This window comes from Spermophilus citellus (genome assembly GCF_964194105.1).
Source record: "Spermophilus citellus genome assembly, chromosome: 19".
In the NCBI taxonomy this organism is placed as follows: Eukaryota; Metazoa; Chordata; class Mammalia; order Rodentia; family Sciuridae; genus Spermophilus; species Spermophilus citellus.
Window position 1 is genome coordinate 16,703,087 of NC_138201.1, and position 26,714 is coordinate 16,729,800.

The 26,714-nt window shown below is 49.2% G+C and overlaps 2 protein-coding genes across 6 annotated transcripts in view; one reads left to right on the forward strand and one right to left on the reverse strand.

Moving 5' to 3' along the window:
* ATG7 (autophagy related 7) overlaps positions 1 to 22,205 on the forward strand; it is a 247,491-nt gene extending 225,286 nt beyond the window's left edge. For both annotated transcript variants that reach the window (XM_081276205.1, XM_081276206.1), the window contains exon 19: positions 19,806 to 22,205. In XM_081276205.1, coding sequence (XP_081132331.1) covers positions 19,806 to 19,838 — 33 coding nt within the window. In that variant the 3' untranslated portion in view covers positions 19,839 to 22,205. The remainder of the gene's footprint in view (positions 1 to 19,805) is intronic.
* A 6-nt stretch (positions 22,206 to 22,211) lies between these two features.
* The window catches only part of VGLL4 (vestigial like family member 4), a 135,589-nt gene continuing 131,086 nt past the window's right edge, over positions 22,212 to 26,714 (reverse strand). For all 4 annotated transcript variants that reach the window (XM_081276208.1, XM_081276210.1, XM_081276211.1 and 1 more), the window contains 2 exons: positions 23,806 to 23,929; positions 22,212 to 23,456 (listed from right to left, as the gene is read on the reverse strand). In XM_081276208.1, coding sequence (XP_081132334.1) covers positions 23,188 to 23,456; positions 23,806 to 23,929 — 393 coding nt within the window. In that variant the 3' untranslated portion in view covers positions 22,212 to 23,187. The remainder of the gene's footprint in view (positions 23,457 to 23,805; positions 23,930 to 26,714) is intronic.

Consider the following 26,714-nt stretch of genomic DNA (forward strand, 5'->3'; position numbering starts at 1 on the left):
TCTCAGACCCTCCAGTGTTGCCCTGTAGAGATGTGCTTCCACAGCAAGAATAGGGACCAAGCAGGTCTCTGAGCTGGCTTGTGCTCTCAGGTTGGGGGAGGTTGACAAGGTTGGCCCTTGACTTGGGGGCATTTAGGCCAGTGAACTGAGAGAACAGTGTAAACCCTCTGTGAGGACCCAGCTCATCGTGGATTTGACATTCCAGGTAGAGGTCCCTCTGAGAGGGGTTTGGCCCTTTCTCTCCTGGAATATGCAAGGCCAGACTCCTTGGAAGAGGTGCCCGGTGTTTGGGAGAGCCGTTCTCAGTTCCTGGCTTCCTGACAGCCTTCCAGAATATTTGAGAACTGTCCTGGGTCCACGGCTCCTTTAGCTTCATCCTCTTGAACTAACAGATAAAAACATTAGCCTTTTTCTTTAAAAGAATAAAATAATAATAACTTCTACAGATCCCAGAAAATAAATGAAACCCAGGCTTCATTCCCAATAGGAAAGAATGAGAGAGGGGACAGCTCCCCACCAAAGCAGCTTCCAGGCTACACAGTAGAGCCACAGGGCCCAGAGCCATAGTTTGGCAGAAATTTAGAAGGGCTGCCCTAGGGTTGAGTGAGCAAAGTTGGGGGGAAGCGAGAGGTTTCTAGTGGGTCCCAAATAGCTCATTAGGGACAAATTAGGCAACAAAATAATTGTCTTTAAGGACTGCTTTTTAATAAGAATAGGTATTCTGGGGCAGGTCCACTTAACCCCTCTACCAACCTGCGTTCTGGAAAAGGTGCCACTAGCCTCAGAGGAGAAGATAGCTGAAAGCCGCATGTCCCACCTTGCCAGCATCCTGAACTAGAAGCTTCTCTCTGACTCTTTTTGTTTTGTCTCAGGATGGAACCTAGATCTGGGGTCAGGGCTGAGTCTTCCCAGGCTCTCTCCCTCGGACTGCAGGTTTTGGAAGAAAGCAAAACTTCCGTTTCCCAAGTAGAGTGCAGAATTTCATTCACACCTAAGGGAGGATGTTTGTGTTCCATGAGGGTCACCACCATCTGTTTTTAAAGTCAAGGTTCCTGTGAGTGCACTTGGATGGGGGAGTCCAGAGGGAGCTGGCCTTCTCACCTTGGGATCTGCAGGCCTGGACCCAGCAGTTCTGGTCCAGGTCAGGCCAGGCCAGGCAAGGACCACCCTGGTCAGCTAGAGCTCCAGGCCCAGCTCCCCAGGAAGTGCCCCCTCCGGTGTCAGTCTCCCCTTCTGTAACAGCGGGGCAGAGGCATGGGAGGGAGGAATTACCAGATCTGAAATTTTAAGATTCTGATCTTATTTACAATCAGCCTATTGAATCTACCTCCAAAATGTAAGAGATAGGTACACACCCTTCTCCATTGCTGCTGGAACTGCCCATCACTCCCCTGATCTTGAGGCTTCCTACTTAAGTTCGTTGGCTTAGAATAAACCTGGAGTCCTTATCATGGACCCTGTGATTGCAGGCCTCACGTCCATCTGCCTGGGACCTTTTTCCACACAGCCACCTGCTCTGTGGCCAGTCCCTGCAGAGTACATCCAACCCCTCCCTGCTGTGGAGTCTGCACACCTGCTGTTCCCTCCACCTTGAGCCACCCACCCTTCCCCACTCTTATGCTCCTTCCCACCTCTCAAATCTCAGCTGTGACAGCACTTCTACCTCCAAGAGGCTTGGCCCCAAATCCCTTGCTAGAGTGTTCCTCCATTACTCCACTTCTCACTCCAGGTTTACTTTCCTTCATGGTACCGAGACATTTGCAGCTGTTTGCTTGGGTGACTGGGTTATATGTTGTCTCTTGTCACCTCCACTAGAACATGGACCTCCTTTGAGTGGGGACTGACTGAGGGCATGAACCACATCTGCTCAGTCACTGCTGAACAGCTAGAGCCTAGCACAGCACCTGGCATACAGCAGGTGTTTCATAAATGGGGCACTTTATATCCATTGACTCATTTAATTGTCAGAACAATGATGCCATTTTTGTCTTCACTTGTTCAGATGACAAAAACATAGGCACAGAGAGATGAAGTAAATTGCCCAAGATCACATGGCTAATAAGTGGCAGAGTGGAACACAAAGCCCAGAGGTCTGGCTTCAGAGGCAGAGCTCTGAACCAGGGCAAGAGGTGTGCCACATAGCTGAGAAAGGACACAAGGGACAGTAGTGTGCCATCTTCTGCTTAAAATAGTGGGGAAATAAGACTGTTCCGTAAAATGACTGGGGTGCTGCTTTTGTTCTTAGGGGGTGAAATGAGCCCCACTTTAGGACTGCCCACCCTCTGCCTTCTCTGTTTTGGAACCCAGGGTTTCTCTCATGATATTTTTGTCAGTTATTATAAATGTGTATTTACTATCTGTGAGCCTCATCCACCCCCATTTTTAGTTTTAAGTCCTTCTCTGCTGAATTTCTGAAAATCAAATTTATTAAAATAGACTAGAAAAAGAACACAATGTATGAAAACATGTACATTTCTATGAGTTTGGACAAATTTTTACACCTATGGAACCTCTTCCACATGAAAAATATAGAAGATTGCTATCATTCCCAGAGGTGACAGTTTCCTGGGTGCCCTTCCTGGTGAGCTTACCCATTTTCCAGCTCCAGGCAGCTGGGAGCTGCTTTCTGTCTGCACAGGTGAGATTATTTTCTGGAGTTCCATATAAACAGGATCACGCAGAAGGTGCTTTTTCTCTGACTTCTTTTGCTCAACATACTGTTTTGGAGATTCATCCATCTATGTATCAGTCATTTGTTTTTAGGAGCAATACCCATGGTGGGCGGGTCACATGGTGGCTCCACTCCTAGTCTTTTGAGGAACCTCCACATTCATTTCCATAGTGGTTGTACTAATTTACAATCCCACCAACATTGTGTTCCTCTTCTTTCAGTCCTCTCCAGTGTTAACTATTGTTTGTATTCTGGATGGCTGCCGTTTGCCATTCTAACTGGAATGAGATAAAATATCAGTGTGGTTTTGGTTTGCATCTCCCTGGTTGCTGAAGTTGTTGAATATTTTTTCATATATTTGTTGGCCATTTGAATTTCTTCTTATGAGAATTGTCTGTTTATTTCATTTTCCCATTTATTGACTTATTGACTGGATTTTTTATGAAATTCTTTATTCTGGATATTAATCTTATCTAGTTTAAAAAGATTTATATTCTGTAGACTCTCTTTTTACATTGTTTCCTTTCTCATGAGAAACTTTTTAGTTTGATGCCATCCCATTTATTGATTCTTGGTCGTATTTACTGTGCTTTAGGTGTCCTATTCAAGAGGTCATTGCTTAAGCTATATGTTAGAGTATTGCCCCTGTATTTTCCTCTAGCATTTGCTAAGTTTCTCATCTAATTCTGAGGTCTTTGATCTACTTCGAGTTGACTTTTATGCCAGATGAGAGAGCAGGATCTAATTTCATTCTCCTACATGTGGATATCTAGTTTTCCCAGCACCATTTGTTAAAAATGCTGTCTTTTCTCCAACAGAGGTTTTTGATGCCTTTGTTAAGGATATGATGACTGTATCTATGTGGGTTTGTCTCTGTATCTTCTCTTCTCTGCTATTGGTTTATGTATCTTTCATGAAGGTTTTGTTCCTAAAGCTCAGCAGTATAATTTGAAGTCAGGTATTGTGATTCTTCCAGTATTGCTTTTCTTTTCTTTCTTTTTGTTTAATTGCATATAGATTTTTTAGAACTTTTTTTCCCCTAGTTATCTATAGAATGTCCTTGGTATTTTGATGGGGTTTGCAGTAGATCTGTAGATGACTTATGGCAACTGGCCATTTTGACAATATTAATTCTGCTTACTCATGAACATGGGAGGTCTTTCCGTCTTCTAGTGTCATCTTCTATTTCTTTTTTTCAGTGTTCTGTAAGTTTTACTTTAGAGGTCTTTTACCTCTTTCATTAGATGTTCCTAGGCTTTTTTTTTTTTAAGGCTCTTACAAATGTAATTGTTTTCCTGATTTCTTTTTCAGTAGATTCATTGTAGAAAAGCTGTTGATTTTTGTATGTTGATTTTGTATCCTGTGAACACATGAACATTTGGAAAACATGTTTTTATAAATACAGCTCCACCGACTATATAAATCTTTGTGTGACATATGCTTTCTTTTTACCTAGCACTGGAATTGCTGGGTCATCTGATGTAGGTATATGTTTAATTTTTTCAGAAATTGTTAAACTAGCCAGGTGCAGTGGCACACACCTATAATCCCGGTGGCTCTGGAGGCTGAGGCAGGAGGATTGCAAGTTCAAAGCCAGCCTCAGCAAAAGTGAGGTGCTAAGCAACTTTGTGAGACCTTGTCTCTAAATAAAATACAAAAATAGGCCCATGGATGTGGCTCAGTGGCCTAGTGCCCCCGAGTTCAAGCCCAGTACCAAAAAGAAATTGTCAAATTGGTCACAGTGGTGCACATATGTATTCTTAACTATGAGGGGAGGGAGGCTGCGGCAGGAGGATCACTTGGTTCCATAAGTTCAAGGCTAATCTTGGCAACAGAGCAAGACCTTGTCTCCAAAAAGAAACTGCCAGATAATCTGTGAAAGTAGCTGTTGGCCACTCCACATACCTCTTATACCATCTACCCATTCAAATGGCTGGAAATATCTTGTGGTCTCTGTCGCAATTCTACATTGACAGTGTGTTAAGCATCTTTTCATGTACATATTCGCCACCTATATGTCTTATTGTATCTACTCCTCTCATATCTTTTGCTCATATTTTCACAGGCTATATATCTCCTTCTTGGTTGTATGTTCTCTGGACCTGAGCCTTTTGTCAGATACACATATTACATACATTTTCTCAATGTCTTCAGCTTCCCTTTTTATCCTGTCTTTTTCTTGTAGTGCTGGGGATTGATCCTAGGGCCTTACACATGGTCAGGTAAGCACTCCACCCTTGAGCCACATCCACAGTTCTTTAAAATATTTTTGAGCTCTCCACTTCTTGATCACTGTTATATAAGCTGCTTCCGTCTGCCACACACTCTGCCATGATGTTCAGCCTCATTTTGAGCCACAAGAAATGGAAGTCTGGTATTCTATGGACTGAGACCTCAGCCCTCTAGTAAACCTTTCCTCCTCTGTAGTTGTTCTAGTCAAATCCTTTAGTCACAGCAGCAAAAAAACTGACTAAAACAGAAATTAGTATAGAGAAGTGGGGTCATTGCTATGACTAATCTGATGTAGTTCCAGAGTTTTGGGAGCTTTTTGGAATTCGTGGGAATAATTTTAATATGTGTAGCAGTGCAAACTGGAAATTGCTTTAGATTGTTGTAAGTAGAGGTTAATAGCCAAATCTGGTGTGAGCTTAGAAGACCAGAATGCCAAAAGGACCATGGACAGTGAAGAGAGAGCTCAAAAGAGTTCAGAAAAGAAAGCCTCTATTGGAATTTGGAGTAGAGGCCATTCGTGTTATGTTCTGGCTGAGAAGTTGTATGCATTCCCCCATGTCCTGAGACTTTCTGTGAGGCTGATTTTAAAAATGACTGACTGCTAGGCACTGTGGCACACACCTGTAATCCTAGTGGCTTAGGAGGCTGAGACGAGAGGATCAAAGCCAGCCTCAGAGAGGCACTAAGCAACTACCTGGTACCCGCCCCCTCCTCCCCCCAAAAAAGCAATGGACTTTTTAATATGGCAGAAGAAATGTCTAGGCAGCATAGTATTCAGGCGGTGACATGGATATTGCTGGTAGCCAAATTTATTGTGATAATCAGGAGCAGAAAGCAGATCTGAAAGATTTGGAAAAAGTGAACTTGAAATGCTGGAGTAAAACTAGGGTCAAGGAAGTTGCAATTGTTAAAGACATTATCACCACTAGAGAAATGCTAAAGACTTTCGAGACAATAAGAAAGATGGCTTGAGGAGCTGGAAAGACCACACCATACCCATCTCAAGCTCAAGGCAGTAAAGGTAAAAATTCTCCTGAGATGAGACCCATGGGGCACCATTCTTGCACAAGGGGTTCCTAGGAAGTTTTTTTTCAACATGTTCAGCCACCCAGACACTCAGAGGCTGCAGCAGCAAGGGTCCCTTGAGTATGGGCTACTGCTCTAGATGGCAGCTGACCTTGGTGTGTCAACCAAGTGGTGCTGTTTCTGCAAGAATGCAGGATGCTGGAGTTAAGGGTTCCTGGAGGATTTCACCAAGATTTCAAAGGAAAGCCTGGGAAGGTCAGAGTCCCTCTGGTGCCCCTCACAGGGCACCCCCTGTGAGGAAGAAGCCGAAGCTGCAGTGGAGATCCCCGAGATTAAGAAATGCCAGGAACGTGGGACATCATCCTAGGAAAGCTGCAGGAATTGAGCAGAGACAAGCCAACAGAAATACTGCTTGGGCTGCAGCAAACAAGGCCACAGGGGCAGAGCTACACAACCCTTTGGAGAGAACATCACAATGCCATGTGCCCCAGATGTGGAGCTACAGGACTTGTTTGCCCAGCTGGACTTTGGTCTTGCATTGATCCTATCTATTATTTCTATGCTCCTAATTGTGTGAATGGAAACATTTACTCTGTACCAGTATATGTTGAATACTTGTAAATCGCTTTTAATTTTCAGGAGCTCACAATATAAGATTGTCTTGAGCTTCAGAGAGAGATTGGGCTTGAACTTTGAGCAATCTCAGAACTGTTGAGACTTTGGGAACTCTTGGGTTGGATTAAATATATTTTGCATTGTCAGATGAGTGTGAGCTTTTGGGGCCAGAGGTAGGATGTTATCATATAGATGTGGTATTCCCCAAAAGCTTAAAAAAATATTTTTTTTTAGATAGGGTCTTGCTAAATTAAATTACCCAGGTTGGCCTTGAACTTGGGATCCTTCTGCCTCAATCTGCTGAGTTGCTAGAATTGTAGGTGTTCACCGCCATGTCTGACTCATTTTCTTTTTTTTTTTATATATATTTTTAGTTGTAGATGGACACAATATCTTTATTTATTTTTATGTGGTGCTGAGGATCGAACCCAGTGCCTCACACATGCAAGGCAGGCACTCTACCACTGAGCTACAGGCCCAGGCCTCATTTACTTAATGATGTTTTTAAGAGAGAAAAAAAAGTTGAATTTCAGTGAGGTCCGATTTGTTTTCTCATTTATAGTTCCTGCTTTTGGTTTCCTAAGAAATCTTTGCCTATCTACCAAAGTCTCAGATTTTCCTTTATGTTCCTTTGAAGAAATGTTATAGTTTTAGCTTTTACATATATATCTATGTTTCACTTCACATTAATCTTGGATGTTGTATGAGGTAAGGGTGACCAAACAGGGAAACAAAGGTGATTCCCTGTTGAATCACCTTTGGCACCTTGGTTGAAGCTCAGTTACCCTGTGAGTTTCATGTTTTTGTTTTTGTGGTGCTGGGGATGGAACCGAGGGCCTTGTGTGTGCAGGGAAGTGCTCACCACTGAGCCACACCCCAGCCCTCTGTGCTCTGTCCTTATCTCACTACCACACTGTCTGGTTTCTATAGCTGTAGAGAAAGTTTGGGGGTCAGTGTCTCTTATTCCATGGCCACTGATGGTCAGCATCAGTGGCAGGAACCTCAGGACTCCCTGCAGGGCAGACAAATGTTCACACAGGACTGACGGGCATCCCCATCCTGAGATTCCAGGCTGATCAGAATCATCTTTTCTTACCAAGTGAAGTCTGTGCAAGTCCACATCCTACATTCACGCCACCTTGGAGCTCTGGGCTCTTTAGCTTTCCTTCTTTCTCTGGGCCTCTCTCTGATGGTGACCCCAAAAGCCCTGTGAGGTAGAGAACAAACATACAGAAGGCTCCGCCTCTTTTAAGTTTTCTAAGGAACTGAAAATCAGAACTATAATGGAAACCATTCTGTGGCCTCCAGTGCAGCCATTTATCTCAATAACCATTTCATTTTAAATGTGGGCCAAACATATAAATCATATCTTGAAAGAAAGTATGTTAGTGCCATGAAAATTACCCTGTATTCTTACCACCTAATTTAAAAAAATGTGTTTTGAAGCTTGGGAGAAAGCAAAGGAGCCCGGGGCCTAGACACCCTTCTCTTACATGTCCCCTGCCTTCTGTTCATCCTCAAAATAAATCCATGCCACTCCCCAAACTCCATGGAGAGTTGAAGCCCAGCACTGAGCAGCATGCCCTGTCTTGGGTCGCAGCAGTAGCTGCTGCTCTTGTTAAGGTCACTCACTGGTCCTTAGGACTCAGAGCCCAAACCAGGCTGTTCCCCACCAAGCCTTGGACTTGCTTCAGTGTGGTCTTGGAGCTCAGTCAGGCTCTCTAGGTGGGGCAGTGAACTCTCCAGCAACTCCTGGGGGTTAAATGTCCTCATTTAAGGACATTCCCTGGAGAAGGCTGCTAAATATAGCAGGGCCCTGGGTCCCATTTTCCAGACTAGTAACAGGAGGGACTTGGAGTGGCCTGTTGCTTTGTGGGGGGCCTAGATTCCAGGGTCTTCTGTCTAGAAACCTCACTAAGGAATCTGTGGCTAAAATGCCAGCCTTGCGCCTGGCTTCTCTGCACTTCCTTGGGAGGAAAACTGAAGGAAACGGCAGTTACCCCGTCTCTGCCTTGGGCCACAGCCCTGAGCTTCCTGTAGCGTGTTCCCCCAGGTCCTAGAGGTACAGAATCCTCACTCTTCCCACTCCATTCATTTTCTGATCATGAAAATAATATGTGAACATGTTTTTAAAAATAAAATTAAAAATCAGGAATAAAATTCACACCCAGGATTAGAATTATCACATGAAGAAGGTCCCCAGGAGTTCCCAGAAAAAGGGGAGAACTTGACTCGGGACAAATGGGGTCCTTGACATATAGAGACAGAAAAGAATTTCAGCATGTTTCAGAAGAGGCACAGAGATTTTTTTTTTTTTTTTAAGAAAGTCAGGAATACACATTCAAGGGAGAATGTGGGCCATCTCAACACTGAGAGATGTGCTTTGAATTCCCAGTTTCTCTCTCAAAGGAAGCCTGGTGGGGGTGGAGGTGACATTAGTCTGATGATCTCAAGATGCTTTCTGGTGGTCTGGTCATTCTCAGAATGGGTCTCTATTTTCTGATCAATAGATAACACCAGAAAGTACCTAATGTTACAGGTTTCTTAAAATATCACATCTCTTTGTTTAATCTACCTGTTGGTTGGCTAATTGGCAGTGAACTAAGTAATGATCATAAGTGAATGATCTTATGGTTAACTCTTAAGATTTATGGGTTTCCCTAGAAGTTTAGGAGTGACCAGCCTGGGAGAGCGACTAGGCTCGCTTGGGAGTGACCGGCCTGGAATGGTATGGGGAAGTTCAGATTAATTTCCTTGTCCTTCTTTTATGTCTTCTACCTATTTTTTATTTCTCCTGCCTCAGTATTTGTTTCTTCTTTCCTTCTCCTTTTTTTATTTTAACTGGGATCAGATCAAACATGTAACTTTGTCTTCTCTACACTTAACACACTTTTGAGCATTTTCTCATAGTTAAAACTTGCTCTAAAGGAGGTCCTGCCTAAGATTTTGTCCTATGCCAGGAGCACAGCCCAAGCTCTCCTAGGTCTTGGTAGGGCAGGACTTGAGGCCCCAAGGAGAAATGGGGGAGCAGGAAAAATTACCAGGAGGGTCAGAGCAGCCCCAGGCCCATACAGCCCAGGCCAGAAGTTTTTCTTTCCTGGCCATGGTCCATGCTACATGCCTTCTCCCCATCCTCTCCACAGAGGGCCCTGGCCTCAGAGCCCATTGTTTCCCCTGGTGGGGTGGTGGCAACAGCAGCCTCTCCTCAGAGTGTGTCTGCCTCCATTTGTTCTTCCCCAGCACCACAGCTGCTCTCAGCAGCCTGTTCTCCACTCTCAGCCCCACTCTGCTCCTCCTTTACGATGGCACCCCTGGGCATCCCCGGCAGGGCACACCCCAGGTCTTGCTGTGTTTCCGGTCTTAGTTTCATTCCTGGGAGTGGAGCCCCAAAGTATGAAATTACTGAGCATGAGCCTAATTGAGGAAATGCAGCCTAGAGCCTGGGCTCCTAGGCCATTCTTCCAGGCCTAGCCCAATGTCAGCTTAGTGTCACCTAGCCCAGTGCCCTTGCTGGTGGAGAGGAGCATGGGTGGCAAGGCAGCCTGCAGTGTGCAGCACCCAGTGCTGGTCCCCTTGCTGTGCCTTTGATCAGCTTTGCAGGTGTATTTCCTCCAAACCCCACTGAAGAGGCCCCCCATCCTGCCAGTGTAAAGCATTTCCTTTCCCCCTTTTCTCCCCTCATCCTTAGCAGCCCTATTTCTGTTTTACCGGCTGCCTTTGCTATGACTCTTCTTTCTAGTAAAACTCTTCTCTTGTTCCTAGATCCCCCTGATTAGGGGGTGTCAGGTCACTGTACCTGAAGCCCTGAATTGGTGGCACCTGTAGGGCTGGGAATGGGAACAGCTGAGAGAAACTTCTCCACCAGAGGACTAGAGCCAGGAGTTGCCCCAAAAGTTCTGTTCTGCCCCCCACCCCATCAGCTTGCACCAGCCCCAAACCTCTGGAGGCTGGCTTTGGAGCTAGGGACCCTGGAGAGAAGAGGTCAGGTCTTAATCCCTCTCCCAAGATTGGTAGGAGGCATCTTCCAAAAGGGAGGTGCCAGAGTGGTGGTGTGAGAGGGGGGCCCAGATCCCACCAGGACAGAAAGGGGGAGAAATCACTTAGTCCCCTGAAGGACAGGCCTGTGTGTAGGGGGTGAGCGTAGGTCAAGTCAGCTGTTGACAGGCAAGGGCACCAGGAAGTCTGGAGGGGGTGGGACTCCCTTGCCACCTTGTCTGCCCTTCTTCTCTGCCTCTGCCTGTCTTCATCTTGTTCACTCTGTAAGGCCTGTCATCTGCAGGCACCAACAGGCCTATGCAGTCCACACCAGCCACCCTCACCCAACAGGCAGATGAGGACCCTGGGGCCCACATTCTCATTCTGGACTTACCATGAGCGAGCTGGCAGCCCTGTATTGCTCAGGTCTCTGTCATGCTCCAGGCAGGAATCCATCACCCAGTAGTCATAACCTGGGCCTTACCCAGCAGCCCCAGGGCTTGGCCACGTGTTGCACAAGTAGCCGAGGTCTGGCCTGGACTGGCCTGGCCACCTTCAAGGCTCTGCCACCTGGGGGAGCCCCCAGTTGATCTGAGTAGAGCATCCTTTCTGAATACCACTGAACTAAGCACAGGAAGTGCCCACCCCTCTTTATTCCTGTGGCCTGGCTTGGGAACAGCTCAGGGTGGGGCTCAGGAGAATAAAGGTATCAGTGGTCTCGGGCCCAGAGTTCCCTCAGAAACATGGCCTGCTGACCCCCGTGTGGACGGGAACAGCACCAGAGGGCTCACATAGGCCCAAGAACAGCCAGAGTCACTGATACCTGGGGGTCAGTGCACCCATTTTACTTGAGGCATCAAGAGCCTACACAGTGACTCTGGAGCCATCACTGCCTCCCATCCCCCAGCTCCCAGCTGGCCCAGACCCTGCAGCCCGTACTCTGCTGCACCCCCAACCTGACCTGTCGGACCACTTCCTCCCCATCCCTACCTCTCCACGGACTCAGCCTAGGATGTCGTGGACCAAGCACCAGCCATAGTCCATTGTGCGTTCCTTTGCAAGCCCGTCTTCTCCCTCGTCTTTTGGGCTCCGCTTGGGTTCCTAGTCCCGAGTAGCCCTGCCTGGCCCAGCTCTCCTGGGAATGTGTCTATCTGCTGCCTTTCCCCCTGAATCTTGCTTGGAATCATTTCTGGGGGTCTCTCCTCTTCTTCTTCCCTGGTTCTCAGGTCTAGGTCCTAGCAGTACTGACTATGGGCTCACAGACTAAGGGCCAGTGCCTCCCCACAACTTAGTCCCAAAGGTTTGAGGAAGATATTGACCACCCCTAGACATGCAGGAAATGAAGACTACACCTCCCTCTGGCCTGCACTACCCACGAAGTGGTTGGTGAGGGGTGGTGCACCTGAGAGGAGGAAAGAGCGGCTATTAAATGCCCTTTTGGAACAAAATGGGGCCTCCATTCTCCCCAGGGGGACTGAATCCTGCCTGGGAGGTCTGCTGTCCACCTTCAAGGCTCTAGTCCAACGTCTTCACCTGTCCCGAGCAAATGCCCAGGCCCCCAGGGAGATCACACCTGGGAGGGCAGCTGCAGCGAGGAGGGGCATCTGCTCAGAGGCCTGGAGAAGTCTAGATGCCTCCATCCTGATATTAAAACAAAGAAAGGCCAGAACCCCCTTTCACAAACTGTGGTATATTTAAAATGTTTACATTTAACAAATGAGTACTTTTAACACACATAAACCAAAATATAATTGTGTCATTCATGAGGTAATTACAGTGTTTGTAAAAGAACCTTAGTTTGTGGCAGGCTCCAGGCAGTGTGGTCCAGAAACTGAGTGTGAGTTGAAACTGTGACGCAGAGCTCCTTCCAAGCGAGTCTTTCTCATTTGGAGAGAGGTTACACCTTGAGGCCCTGAGGCCTGTGTGGTCCAGGACCAACCTCCTTGGGATTGGAAGGGCCCTTTCCTCCTCCTCCAGGGTGGTGGCCCAGCTCTGCTTTCTTCAATGGTGGGGCCGTGACTTGAGAGGGTCACATGGGCCCAGCCCACCCAAGGGGGCCAAGAACTGCACAGACTAATACCTGCCATCTCTGGGTAGGAGGCAGAGGTGGGGACCCTGGAGCCAGGACACTGCCCTGGGCAGATCTGCCATCTTGTTGGCTTGGGGACCACTTACTGAGCATCAGCATAAGAGGGAGTGATTGGAGCAAGAATGCCACGCTCCAGTGACACACTTCACATCCTCAGTGGGTTGTATGCAAGGAATTATGTTTAATTATAAGGAAATGATGAGGTGAGGTAGAGAGACACCCCCCTCACCCTGTCACAGTGCTGTCATCTTCTCTGTAATTTCCACTCTGCTATCTCGAGGCAGTGGTGCCCCTGTCCTGGGGTCATTTAGATGTCCGCGTGAAGGAAGGACTGGGCTATTCTGTTGCATGGATGGTGGGTGTACATTTTACTTAACCATTGGTTGGTAGATATTTGGTGGTTTCCACTTTTTTACTGCTATTATGCCATGAACGTTAGTGTGCAAGTGTTTGTGTGGACGTGTTTTCATTTCCCTTAGGCAATTACTTAGGACTGGGATTGTTGAGTTGTATAGTAACTAATTTTCTTTTATGAATTGCCAGGCTATTTTCCAACGTGGTCAGACCGTTTTTGCATTTCTCAAAGCAACATCTAAGGCTCCATTTTGTCCAGATCCTTGCCAACACTTGTTTTTTGTTTGCCTTTCTTGTGGCCGTCCTAGTGGGTGTGAAGTGGTGTCTCTTTTTTGAGTTGCATTTGCCTGGTGACTAACAATGTTCCAGTACCTTTTCTTGGGCTTCTTGGCAGTTCATGTGTCTATCATTGGAGAAGTGTCTATTCAACTCCTTCACCACTCTTTAACTGGGTGGTCTTTTTCTCACTGAGCAGCAAGACCCTTATCGGATCCATGATTTGCAAATATTTTCTCTCATTCTGACTTTCTTAGTAGTGTCCTTTGAAGTAGAAAAGGTTTTCATTTTGATGAAATCCAATTTCTTTGTTTTTGTTACTTGTACTTTTGGTTATTTTTATTTTTTAAATTTTTTACATACTTGATTCTGTAGTGAGAAGTTTGCTCGGTTCCATTCCCACTCACCTCTTTCCCCTTTTTCTTACAAGGTGGCATACCATAGATGCTCCACATTTCCCTCCCCCCCTAAAAAAAATTCCTGGAAATCAGCCCCCGTGAGCTGATTGAACTCTTGACCCCACTGTGTGGGGTCACAGCAGTCCAGGTGTGTATGTTCAGTGAATGGTCCCTCGGTAGGTTCCCTATGGAGGCCCTCTCCAATTGTGTCTAGTCCTTTACTGTCGCAAATCACACAGTGAAGAAGAATGACCTTTTGTGACATGGAGGCGTGTCTAAGTATTCTTAGAAAGTGAGACGGCTGGGCCCAAAGGTAAAGCACAAGTAATTCTGTTGGGTGGATCTCTATTCATGTCCACCAGCAATTCGTGTGAGTGCGCCTTCCCACAGGCTCGCAGACAGGACGTGTTGTCCAGCTGTGGGGTTTTGCCAATCTGATAGGTATGGAAATGTGCTCTCAATGCAGTTAAATTGTATCTCAGCAAGTTTTTTTTTTTTTATGTTCAATAAATTGCACCCATTAAAGGGCATAGTTTGTTGGGTTGTGACACGTGGTGTACTTTCTGTCACCATAGATTAGTTTTGCCTCTTATGGGGTTTCGAATAAATGAAACTATCCAGGATGTAGTATTGAAGACAGTGTACACAGTGAAATGATCGCAACCATCATTTCTTGGTAAGACACCTCAGTCTCTGGTAGCAAATTTCCTTTTTTTTTTAAGAGAGAGAATTTTTTAATATTTATTTCTTAGTTTTCGGCGGACACAACATCTTTGTATGTGGTGCTGAGAATCGAACCCGGGCCGCACGCATGCCAGGCGAGCGCGCTACTGCTTGAGCCACATCCCCAGCCCTGCAAATTTCTATCAATAATACGATGGCAACTACGTCGTCGGTCTGTCATCGTGCTGTGTGTGGGTTCACGAGGCTTATTCATGCTGCATGATGGAGCCCTGTTCCCTCCCTCCCTCCCTCCCTCCCTCCCTCCCTGCTGGGCTGCTTTGACTCCGGATAAAGATGCCATCATGTCATGTGCATCACTCATTTGTTCCTTCCGTGGGTAGGCAGTGCCCATTTGTGGTGGCTTCCAGTCACTGTAACACCCCCCCCCCCCACTCCGAGGCAACCAACCTATAAAGAGAAAAGGGCTGTTCTGGCTCACGCTGTGGAAGGTTTCAGCCATGGTCAGCCGGCTCTGTTGCCTTGGGGACTGCACTGAGAAAGCACAGCATGGTGGGAACACCCCACAGGGCAGTCTGCTCACCTTATGGTGAGGATGCCAAGAGGAAGAGGAAGGGACCAGGATCCCACTGTCCCCTTCAGTGGTCTGCTCCCCGTGGACGGAAGGCCTCCCACTTCTTAGAGATTCCGCCATCTCCTAGAAGTGCCATGCTGGAGACCGAACTTCTAACACATGGGCTTTGGGGGAACATTCCAGAGCCATGCTGTAGCTCCATTGTATGGATATTCCAGTTTATTTCTTCTGTTTTCCTATTGGTGGCCACTTGAGCCAGTTTGTTTGTGCCCCCTGGGAAGGAAGCTGCTCTCAACATTGTCGCACAAGCCTCTGTGGACTTGTCTCCCCCTTGGGGTAAATGGGAGTTTAATGGCTGGGTCACTGGGGAAGTGTGTTTGGTTTTAATAATCACCAGACCTTTCCCAGAGTGGTTTTGCCATTGCTTTCCTTCTAGCGGGGTCAGGGAGCCCTGCTTGCTCTGCACCCCACAGAGAGCCCACTGCCCATTGGTTTTGCTACAGGTGCTGTGCAGTGTCCCTTTGGGGTCCTGCTCTGCATTTCCCTAAGGACGAAGGTTGATAAGCACTGGCGGCCATTTTGTGTCCTCCCTTGTGGAATGTCTGTTCAAATCTTTTACCCAGTTTTAAGGAAAATCAGTTTTGAGTGTTTAACTGAAGGTTGAGAATTCTTAATTGAAATCCTTCCCATAGACATCGTAGACATTTTCTCCTCGCTTGTGACTTTCCTTTGCCTTTTCATTTCTGATGTCTCTTTCAAAGGCCAGATGCTTCAATTCCCATGAAATGCATGTCAGGTTTTTCTTTTTGTGTCCTAAGAAATGTCTGCATTTCTGTTCTTAAGAGTAAGGTTGAGCACGTTTTCTTGTGTCAGAGGGTCATTTGTCGATTTTTCTGTGAACTGTTGACATCCTTGGCCTTTTTAAAAGTCAACTTATTGGTGTTTTCCTCTTGATTTCTGAGAATTGTCAATTAGGGAGTAGTGGTGGCCCTTTCAGGTATGTTTTCTCCTGGTTTGTAGTTTGGGTTTTTTTTTTTTTTTCCTTTTTTATTACTCTGTTTATTGGGTCTCCCATGCAAAAGTACACACGTTTCTTCAGGGTCAATGCACCCGTTTTCTTTCTTATAGGCTCAAGTTCACAGGGCTCCCCCCTCCCACATTGTAAAGGAAGTACCCATTTGCATGCCCATGGCTTTGTTTTCTTTAACACTGAGATCTCTGTTCCGTTTGGAGTTGATGCCAAGATACAGCAGAGAACATGGAATCAATTTTTATCTTGTTTCAAATTACTAATTCTCCCCATTTATTTGAAAGTCCATCTTTTTCTAATGATTTGAGCTCCCATTCTCCAAACCTTCATGGTGAAATGCTAGCTTTCTGGACGTGTGTGGATTCTACATCCTACTGTTTCCAGGCTCACTCTGTTCTAGTTGTAGCTGTTGTCGTAGCAACGCCTCCCACTCTTGTTTTTGGAGACTTTGATGCTGTTTGCCTTGACTTGCAAACGTGGAGCAGGGGAGCCATCACTGTCCCTCTTCCCAAGTTTTACTAGGATTCTTACTTATTTTTTTCCACAAAACTTTAGAACCAGCTCCTCTAGCTCCAGAAGAAATAGTTGATTTTTAAAACTTCTACTTTCACTTGGGAAAACTTGACTCTTTACTGATGTTGACTTGTCCTGTGCAAAAACAAGGGGTGTTGCTTATTTGTTCCAGTTCAGTTTTGTCTTTCTGAAGTTAAAATTCTTGGAGGCTTGCTGTAGGAATGTTCTGAGGGGTTGCCCCCATATAAATTTTGCACATTTGATATCAGGGTTATTTCCCAGCAGCTTATCTTTTTCACTGCTCTTACAATGGATTTACCTCATTCGTTCTGCTTTTGAACTGGACATTGTTCACACATGGGGGGGGGTGGAACTTGCTAATTTTATGATGCCGTCTTAAAAGAGTTCTCTTGCCATGTCCACCTAGCATTTGTTTTCTTGGATTTTCTAGTTCTTTAATATTTTCTGCACAAAGAGATTATTAATTTCTCCTTTAGAAGGTAGACTTTTTTAAAAAAAGCTTTGTATCTTCTTTTAAAACATGTAGTACCAATTTACACCCCACCTGTGGCCATGTGTCTTCTTACCAGCATTGAGTATTTATATTTTTAAAATCTGTGCCAATTTACCTCAACCTTCCTTTGTTAAGAGGACACCCACGGCACCTTTGCTTAGGCCAGGCATTGTACTTGGAACTAAGGACTCTGGAGGGCAGATCTCAGCCCTTTCAGGGTCCATGCTCAAGGAAGAGATGAAGTCTGTTTCCAGGTGCTGCCTTTGTGCCTGGTGAGGGGGAAGGCCAGGGTGCTCCACAGAGCCTGTCCCTGCTAGGGAGCTGGTTCTGGAAAAACCCCATGCAGTTATGTAAAATCCACCACCCGCCAGCCCCCTGCTCCAGGGCTGTGTCACAATAAGCCCTTTGGGTGTCCCACAGGATCCTCTGCAGCCCAGGCTCAACAGAACAGCCCTACTGGCCAGCCCCTTTGAGTGGTTAAATCTGTCCAGGAGCAAGGGGCCAGCCAGGCTCCCTCCCAGCCCACAGCCACCTAGTCCACATCTCCCTGGCCCTGCAGTGGGCGGGGGGGCACCCCTTCCCCATAGCTAAGCTTTGACAGTAGATGAAGAAGTGGTCAGAGGATGTCTGGATGCTCTTTATTTCCCATAAAGTTTGTCCTTGGCCCAGAGTGTGAACAGCCCTGCCCACCCACTGGCAGAGTGTGCCATTCAGTGGTACCCAGTCTGCCCTAGCTGGTGTCCTGAAGAGGCTGGGCAGAAGGTCCTAAAGTGTCAGTGCACAGGGCTCTTCATTCTCCTTCCTCTTGGCCCGATGCCTCTGTGCCCCCTCCTCCATGCAGCGTGCTCAGCCTGTTCTCTACCACGCGGCCTGCGCAGTGGTTTCATTAATGAGGTTCTGGCATTAAGTTAGTTAGAAGAGATCAAAATAAAACACACAGACAGTACCTTATTTTATATTGCTAGGTCCGAGACGGCTCGCCTCCCTGTTTCCCTGCCTCCAGCCGCCCAGCAGGGCAGCGAGGATTACTCTGGGCTAGCAGGAGAGAGAGAGAGCGAACACGCCGGGGAGTAGCCTTTTATTTGGGGGGACAAGAGATTCAGGGGAGAATTCCATCCAATGAAGGTTGAGGGGGGGGCTGCACTCCAAGGTCAGGGTCAGTGATTGGGTCTCCAGGGTCAGTGGTTACGCACACCCACACACGGATGGGCTCTCTCATCAGGAAAGGGTCGGGATAACTCCGACACAGCCAGAGTGCCTCAGGCCCTTAACGGGAGTCACCCAATCACGTGTCAGAATGGCTCCCCACACTGTTCCACACACCACATGCATGCTCCCAGCTTGCCTGTTGTGTGGTCCTGGGTAAGTTGTCTTGCCTCTCTGAGCTGGTTTTCCCCCTGGACCTCACAGGCAGGTATGAGGAGGGCAGGAGGGCACATTCGCTCCAGGTCTGCAAAGTGCCTGGCACAGGGAGGGCTACATGATTGAGTTCACTGACAGTCAAGAGTGGCTGAACGATGCTGGCAAACCCTCTAGTGACTCAGTCTCCCCACTCAGACCTTCAGAACCCACAGATCAGGTTCCGGGGCTCAGCAGTGCAGCCTCTGTTGGAACTGGGGCCCCTACTCCACCCCAGGGGGTGTTTCTAGCTGGTGGGAAAATTGCACCAAGAAGCAGGTCCCAACATGACAGACACACTGGGGTCATTGGACCCCATACTGCCCATTCATTCATGGTGCTGGTTCGCCAGCATCGGGATCTCACTCTGCCACCCACCCTCCTGTGCTCAGGCAGTGGGCCTGTGTAGAAATGGAGGGGCAGGAGAGGGTCACCCGCTCCCCCTCAGCCCAGAAGGGAGGAAATTTCCCTCTATTTATTTTCCACATCCTTGCCTTTGAAAGGCAAGCTGGTGTGGCTGTTTACCTTGGCCAGGCCTCCCCGCTCCCCGGGCCGCCCTCAGGCCGCCCCATGTAAACACACTGTTCATCCTGGCAGCTCTGCTGGGCTGGGGGTCTTTTGCAACCAGTTGTAAGGATTTTGAAAGTCTGGAGGCACAGGTTTGGGGACCAGCCTCCAGGGAGCCAGGGTGCTGTACAAAGCCTCAGCCTGCTCTCCCCCCCACCCCAGGGCCATGAGTGTTTCATGGCCAGAGTCGCAGGGAAAGTCTAGCCTGTGGGGCTGGCAGGTCAGGCCTCCCCCTCATCCCTCCTTCCTCTTCTCACTGTGATGCTACAGCGGAGCACTCCCCAAACTCACAGCATTGGGTCAGACTCAGAAGAGTCTTAGGCTCCCCACAGACAGTCTAGGGCGCAAGGCAGGATCTGGCTGTGTCCAAGGTCCTCCCCAGGCCACCTCTGGGCCTGGCAGGAGTGGAGTTTGCTCTTGAGCAACAGCAGTTGCCTGGCATTAGCTGTAGAGTCAGCAACTGGACTAAAGTTGACTGGACAGTGGAGCCAGCTGCCGGGCAGGAGGCAGCCTCCTGACGTGGGGTGCATCTTATAGGCCACTAGGCAGGGCTTTCTGCAGCCAGCACCCCACCCCCCACCCCACAGAGCTTACCTTACTGCCTGTGGCTGGGTAAGACCCTCTGGTGGAGTGATGAGAGGGTAGCAGCCTAAAGTTGCCACCCTCCCCATTCACATCCGAGTGAGACCCTGGGTAAGAGAAGTATAACTCCTGAGATTTGATTCCTTGTACCAGAAATGGGTGGTCAGTACCTCAATGACAAGGGAACCAGTGTGGGAGGTGCAGAGCGCTTTGAATGCAAGTAGGAGATCCTTTTGTCATGACAACAGCATCAGTGAGTACCATCTGGCAGCCCAACACCTCTGCTAAGCGTCTCCCCTTCTCCATGCAGATCTGGGACATGAGCGACGATGAGACCATCTGAACCAGCCACGCCTCGTGTGGAGCCTGATTCTCTCTCTGGCTGCCTGCTGAGGCCACACTCAGTCACTGGAGCAGGACTGTTACCCCAGACTGATTCTGGGCTCCTGTCACCTCCCTGTTCCCTTTCTTCCTGAAGACTGGGGTGCTCCCTTTGCTGCCAGCATTCTGCATTCTCATGGGTCACCATTTCCCCCAGCTCTCACTTCAATAATAACCTTGGCTTTGGCACAGCCATTGATCTGGGGCTCTGTTCCCTCCATGTGAAGTTCTTTTGGGTTTTTTTTTTTCCTAATGTCACAGGATCCTTCTGCTTTGGCCCTCAGAGGTAACAGTAAAGGACTTGGGAAGTGGGAAACCAGCTCTTGCCCTGAGCCACTGTAGGGAGGCAGCACCCAAGTTCCCAGGGTGCATTGCAACCCCCACTGTGGTGTTCTGCCTTGGGGGGGGGGGGTCTCCTCCACCTTCTAGTCCAACACCTTACCCGTGAGGACTGGAACCTTTTCGCTGAGGCTTCCACAAGCTGGGGGAGAGTCCTGGGGCCGGTCTAGAGAAAGCAGTTTGGCTCCCTTCCAACCCCTCACCTCAAGGGTCCTCTCTGCGGGGTGACTGTCTGTGCATCTACAGTAAGGTAGGCTGGTTTCCCCCTCCATTCTGATTTGCACACTGGTGCCGGCTGTGAATAGCGGGCACGTCCTTGGCACAGGTGCCTGCCCCTGAACAGGTGCAGAGCCAAAGGCACCCCTAACACTTTATCTGGGTTCAGCTTCTGACTTAGGCCTAGAACCAAAGTCAAAATGGAGTCCAGGGGTACCTCTTACAGCAGTAGGATTTCCACAGAGACTTAGAAACAACACTTGACCTAAAGTAGACAGTCAAGAAACTAAAAATTACCTTTTTTGGGACTTCAGTGGTGCACAGCCACCACACTGTCACCCAGGACTGAAGAGCCACACGTACAGCCTGTGGTTTAAGAGCACTTTATTATTGTTCTTAAGGCTACTTTTAAGTACAAAAAAAAAAAAAAAAAAAGATGGCCTGCCAAACCTTTTTTTTCTTCTTCTTCCAGGAAAAACAGGCCACAGAGAATGGTATATTACAGATTTACAAACATGGAGAGAAGGGGCAGAACGCACCGCGGACAGCGCGGCCCTGGGGAGAACCTCGGAGCCCCTTCTCAGGGAGGGTGCTGGGGAAACATCTGGTTTTCCACTGCTCCCTCTGCCCAAAGCCCCCTCCAGGGAACTGCCTATCCCAGATAGGTCAGCGCACCGGGGACCCGGCCACCGGCACTGCCATCCCTCCCAATTGACGACCCTGTGCACCGACAGAAGTGTCCGAGGTGGGTTCTCCGCAGAGCCCATCCGCGGTGCGGTCGTGTTCCTGTTACAATGCTCAGTAGCCTGTAGCAATAACAAACTAGTGGCTATTAATGCAGATGCAGTGTCCTCATAGAATAACTGTGTGCCTGCACTTTACAGACAAAATCTACAACAAAAAAAGATCAACTTTTTTTTTTCCAAACAACAAAAAAAAAATGAATGATTACGATAGGAAATGGGGAAAATTAAATAGCTACATATCATTAACAAATTAATTGTTCTTCAAAAAATACCTACAAATTTCTCTGTACATTCTTTACGCACAGCGTAATGATGGTCTTAAAGTTACCTATATAAAAAAAAGTGTTTCTCAACAATTTTTCTCCTACAGAAAATATAGGGGCCCGAATGCCAAAGCTTGGAAGCCCAGTAAAGTGGGAGTGAAATGTGTGCAGAGGCAAGAGGAGAAGGGCTTTTCTTCCACTTTTTAAAGGCCTGCAGCCACCCTGTGACTACAAGAGCCAGTCCCCAGAATGCAACAGCTAACCTGTATTGTTCTCCTCCTGGCAGCCAGCCTCAAGGGCTCCTGTGTGAAGGAGTCCATAAAGCCTTGGATGAGGTGGCCGTGTGCATGGCGTCCTGAGCCCTCCAGCAGGCCAGGCCAAATGCAGCACATTTGAGGGGTGGGGGAGCAGAACAGCTCATGGACCAGGAAAAGCAGCTGTGGGGTGTCCACAGCCATGTCTATCCCGCTTTCTTCTAATTTCTAGTTAGTAGCCATTAATATAGCAGACGATAATAAATGTGGCAATAAGTGTATAAAGTCAGGAATGTATACTGCCTGGGCCCCAGCATGCGAGGAAGCATCAAAATACCTTATCACAGATTGTCAGCAATCTGCTGTTGGGCCAAGGGAGGTGGAAGGGAGCAGTCTGCGCATCCGGGGAGTTGGAAGATGCTCCCCTGGGAGCTCGTAAAAGCAGACGGGATGCAGAAAACCAGTGACCGTGTCAGCTCGCGGTGCAAACCCTGGCCCCCCGACATGGTGGCCCAGCCCTCCTTGCAAGTAAAGTGAGTATCAAATACAAATCTTAGAGTACAACTGTACCAGCAGTAAGTATATCTAGGACTGTAACTGACAAAAATAAACTAATTCTGAAAAGAAGCTAGTAAGTAGTAAGGTTTGTGTTTACTGTCTATACAATTAATAGAAACCAGCTATTTTTTTCCTCCATTAAAACATGCGTCATGGTTAAAGCACTCTGGAATCCTCCCACCCCGGCTCGAGCCTCACACACCGCAGTGTTCAGGAAAGGTAAATGCCCGTGATCAGTGGAGTCTGCAGTCCCGTTGCAAGCACCTGAAATCTAGAGAGAAAGACCTATAACCGGTATGAGACTTCCCCTTCCAAAGCAGTTTTGTCTAAATTCGATAGCAACAAAAATGCACAAATGGTCGGAAATGTCATCCTTGAACCCTTTGTTCTTCAGCAGTTTGCCCTCAGAGCACTCACGTCTCGCGGAAAGCTGCCAGGCAGGCAACTCAGTCCTCCAAAAGTGCAAATCAGACACGGCAGTTCTCTTCAAGTATACACGCGCGCACACACGGACCCCCGAAACCCGCCATGGAAGCTGAGCTGCGCACGCCTGGCGCTCGAGAAGCAAATGGAAGAAAGCATAAAGCATTTGGGTCCCCAACGTCGTCATGGCTTGTGACTGAGAATGTGTGCCACAGAGTCTGGGCCCCGACAGGCCTGCATCAGAGGTTTCTTTGGTAACTGAGGCAGGAAGTAAGGATGCTACATGAGACGGATGTTCCACACGTCGTTCCTGCTGCCACATCTGAAGCCCCTTGCAGAAGAATACCAAGCAAGTATGAAAACAGAAAAGAAATCCCAACAACATGGTTTTTGCGAATAAACCATCCCTATCCCTCCCTCCCCACCCCAATTTTTTTTTGTCTTGAAGCACTGATTGTTCAAAGCTCAGGCAAACCATGCAGATCCACGTGCTGCCGGAGGGTGGCATCCCTTCAGGAGACCACGGATGGGGAGTGGCTATGGCTGACCATGTGGGCAGAGGGGCTGGCCGGTTGGCCCCTGCGTGAGGCCGACTCGGGGCTGCTGGATGCACCATCCTTGGCTGCTTTGATCTGAAGCCATGTGTCGCCCAGAGCTTTGGCAAAGTGGTCATCCACGGAGCCCGTGATGGACACGGAGTTGGGTGCTGGTTCGGGCTCCTTGTAGTTCTTCCCCAGGCTCCTACGGAAGTGTTCCTCCACCACAGGGTCACAAGTGGTGGCTGTGAGGAAGCAGGAGAACAATCAGGACAGGTCATCTGCAGAGCACCATGGGTCACCAATAGGGCTCTGGGGCGGGCCCCCCTGCCCTCCCCACTCTGTTGCTGGGCATGTGGGCAGGCCGCTGCTCTGTGATGTGCCTGCACGACAGTGGCCATGTGGCAGTAAATGAGGACTCTGACCTCCCCCCCCCAGAGCACGAGGTCCCGGAGGGCCAGGAGCAGCACACCGCTGACTCAAGCTCTGCATGGTATGTGCTCAAGGCGAGGGGTTTTGGCCCGAGACTTGATCTGTGACTCTCAGAGACCACGGGCAGGGTGAGGAAGTGGGGAACCCCTCCAGGACACTCACCGCTGGGCGGCCTCCGGTAGCTGGCGGGCCCGGACGCAGGGCAGCCACTGTGCGCAATGGGGCAGTGAGACAGGTTGCAGTTGCGGGCACCAGCAGAGGCGCAGGTGATCACCGAGGGCCGGTTCTGCAGGAGGAAAGTGGGAGTCAGCTACTTACCACGGCCTCCAAGATGACAGCACGGGTGGGGAGTCCCACCTCATCCCCACCCTCAGGGCTCTGCAGTTGGCCAGGCTGCAAGCCCTTCCAAACTGCTATAGGACTGAGTTCCCGAGAGACTGAGGTCCCTCCCGGGCTGTCCTTTCTCTGAGTGTCTCTCGGTCACAGATCAGCGAGGGATATGGGACAGACGTGTTGAGAGCTCGACTGGCCCCCTCCCTCAAATCTGAATGGAGACAGACACTGATGGCAAAAGAAACCCTGGCCATATTGGTACAGGGTCTCTTGGAGCCGTCCCCTCCCTGTTGTTTGCCGGAGCTTCTAGTTGATATACCCAAGCGGATTCCTCTGAAGACCACACAAATCATGATGCCACTAGTGGGGGAGAAATGCCAGCGGGAACGGAGGAGCGGTGTCATAGAGCGGAGTCCCCGGCAGCTCCCACCCTCTTCAGAGATCAGCTTGAAACACCACCACACCTGAGTCCCTCAAGCTCCAGCAGGACACCAGCATCCGTCTCCTCCCCTCCGCCACACTTGCTGCACAACAGGGATCAGACAGTGCATCTGTCCCCAAGCTTGGGGCAACAATATTCTGTGAACCAACCTGAACTTCAGGTTCCAGCCAGAAAAAAACATTTCCTAGTGCCCAGGACAAGATGGAGGAAGGTGGGGGCTGAACACCCAGACAGCCAAAGGGTAGCTAGATACAAGGGCACCACCAGTGAGAGCCTTATGCCCCACATCAGGACCCCAAAGAAAGAGAGCAAAGGCTCACATGCCTCGCCTTCCTCCTGTGACAGGCAGTGGACAGCAACAGGATCTGCATGAAAGTCTGCAGTTAGAAGATGAATTGGGATCACATGCAAGTGCCTGTGTCTAGCAAGAAACTGCACACGCAGGTGGGGGACTTGTGGCCTGGCAGCAGCATGTGAAAGGAACATTTGGAATTCTCTCAACAGTTCAACACGTCAGCAGGGGAACAAGCCACACTGGGCTGGCCATGTGGGCCGGAAATGGGACAGGCCCAAAGCAGAGGTGGGGGGAGGGCCCTGCCCACTATCCAGGATCAGGGCCGCCCTTCCTTCCTGAGCCAGCTGCACCCATGACTCGGACCCCTAAGAGACGCCCCAGGTCTCTCCCCATCCACCCCCCCTCGTGCAACTCGGGTGTCGGAAACACTGCTGAAAGTGGACATTGGGGAAGCCTGGACTGCACTTCAGTCTGTACGTCAGTGCCATCAAGAGCTACTGTGTGCTTCTGGACACACTAAGCCACTGCACCTTGCCCCCATCTCCTCGCCAGCCAAGTGCAATCTGGACATGGCTCCACACTTGAGCAGCCTCATGCCAGGTGCTGGGTTCTCAGGAGACCAAATGGCCCCACCCTGTCCTCCAGATGGGGGGAGTGAAGGCGCACAGCAAACGAGCGGCAGGGCGCAACTGTCCCTCACGATCCTCCTTCCCCTGTGACTTAGTCCAGGAACCATGGCTGCCTGTCATTGCCTGTGCGGGCCCTTGGTGTGTGAATGCCTCATCTCCTCCCGACCCTGCTCCTTTGCTGCAGCCCCAGGGTCACCTCCATATCTTCCTTCAACACCTCTAAACCTCCAAATTGCCATCACAAATAATGACATAGGTGACACTTTCCACAGCCTCCCCAGACACGCCTCCGTGGGAACTTTCCTGTTCAACTTCCTGGAGATGTGAGTCACCTTTTCCACCATGCAGAGGAGGGCGGCTGGCACAGGGCACAACACATACACTTCAGGTGGCGGCCCGCCCAGCACTGGTGGGGAACACAGTGACACTCCCAGGAATGGCTGGGTGCCTTTGAGCTGCTAAGCACAGGGACCAAGGGACTCGCCTCTGTGTACCTGGCAGCAAGCTCTTAAGGGTCTGGGCAGATGAGGAGTTTGGAGCATACAGTCTAGGTCCCAGTGGCCCAGGAAGGTGCTCCCTGAAGGTACCCAGGTTGATGTGACGAGCTGACCAGTGGCCCAGGGGGGACTTCACCACCACCCGCACTGCCCTACGTGAGTGTGCAGGTTGGTGGCAGCCAAGCCATCTGCCCTCTAGCCAGGTGCAGCGCGTGCCGCAGGGAGACCAGAGTAAAGTCGGGACCAAACACTGTCCAGTCTCAAACTGTAGCCAAAAACCAAGCAGAAGGCCGAGAGCAGCCATCAAAGCAAACACCAAGACAGGCAGGGCCTGCCCAGGACCCATCCTGTCCTTGTGAGGCTCAGGGAGCCATGTTCCTCAGGCCAGCAAGGGCTAAAGCAGGAGCTCTGAGAGGGACCTTGAGGGCTGAATCCTGCCCCCCTGCTCTGCACTAGGGGACGCTGCAGTGGCCACAGACAAAGGACTCAATTCCTGGCCTCCTAGAAGTGAATTTCTTTTACGCTTAAACTGGTCAGATCTGGGTCCTTTCTTGTGCAGGTTACATGCCCTCTCCCCAAGAATGAGCCAGGTCCCCATGGATGCCACTGCCCACACTCTGCTCTGAGTATGGCACCTGGTGATACTAACAAGCTGGCCTCACATTGTTACCAGATCAAACCAGTGGCCACTCAGTGGTACACCGCAGGTGGAACTGCTATAGTTGGGTTCAGCCCTCTTCCTCCTCCATATTAAACCACGAGTGCCCCGAGAACAAAACTGCCTTGCCTGACCTGCTCTGGCATACTGCCCTGAGCATGGCGGGCGTCCACATCGTCGTCTTAAATGAAGGAATGCAGCCGATGATAAGGCCGGC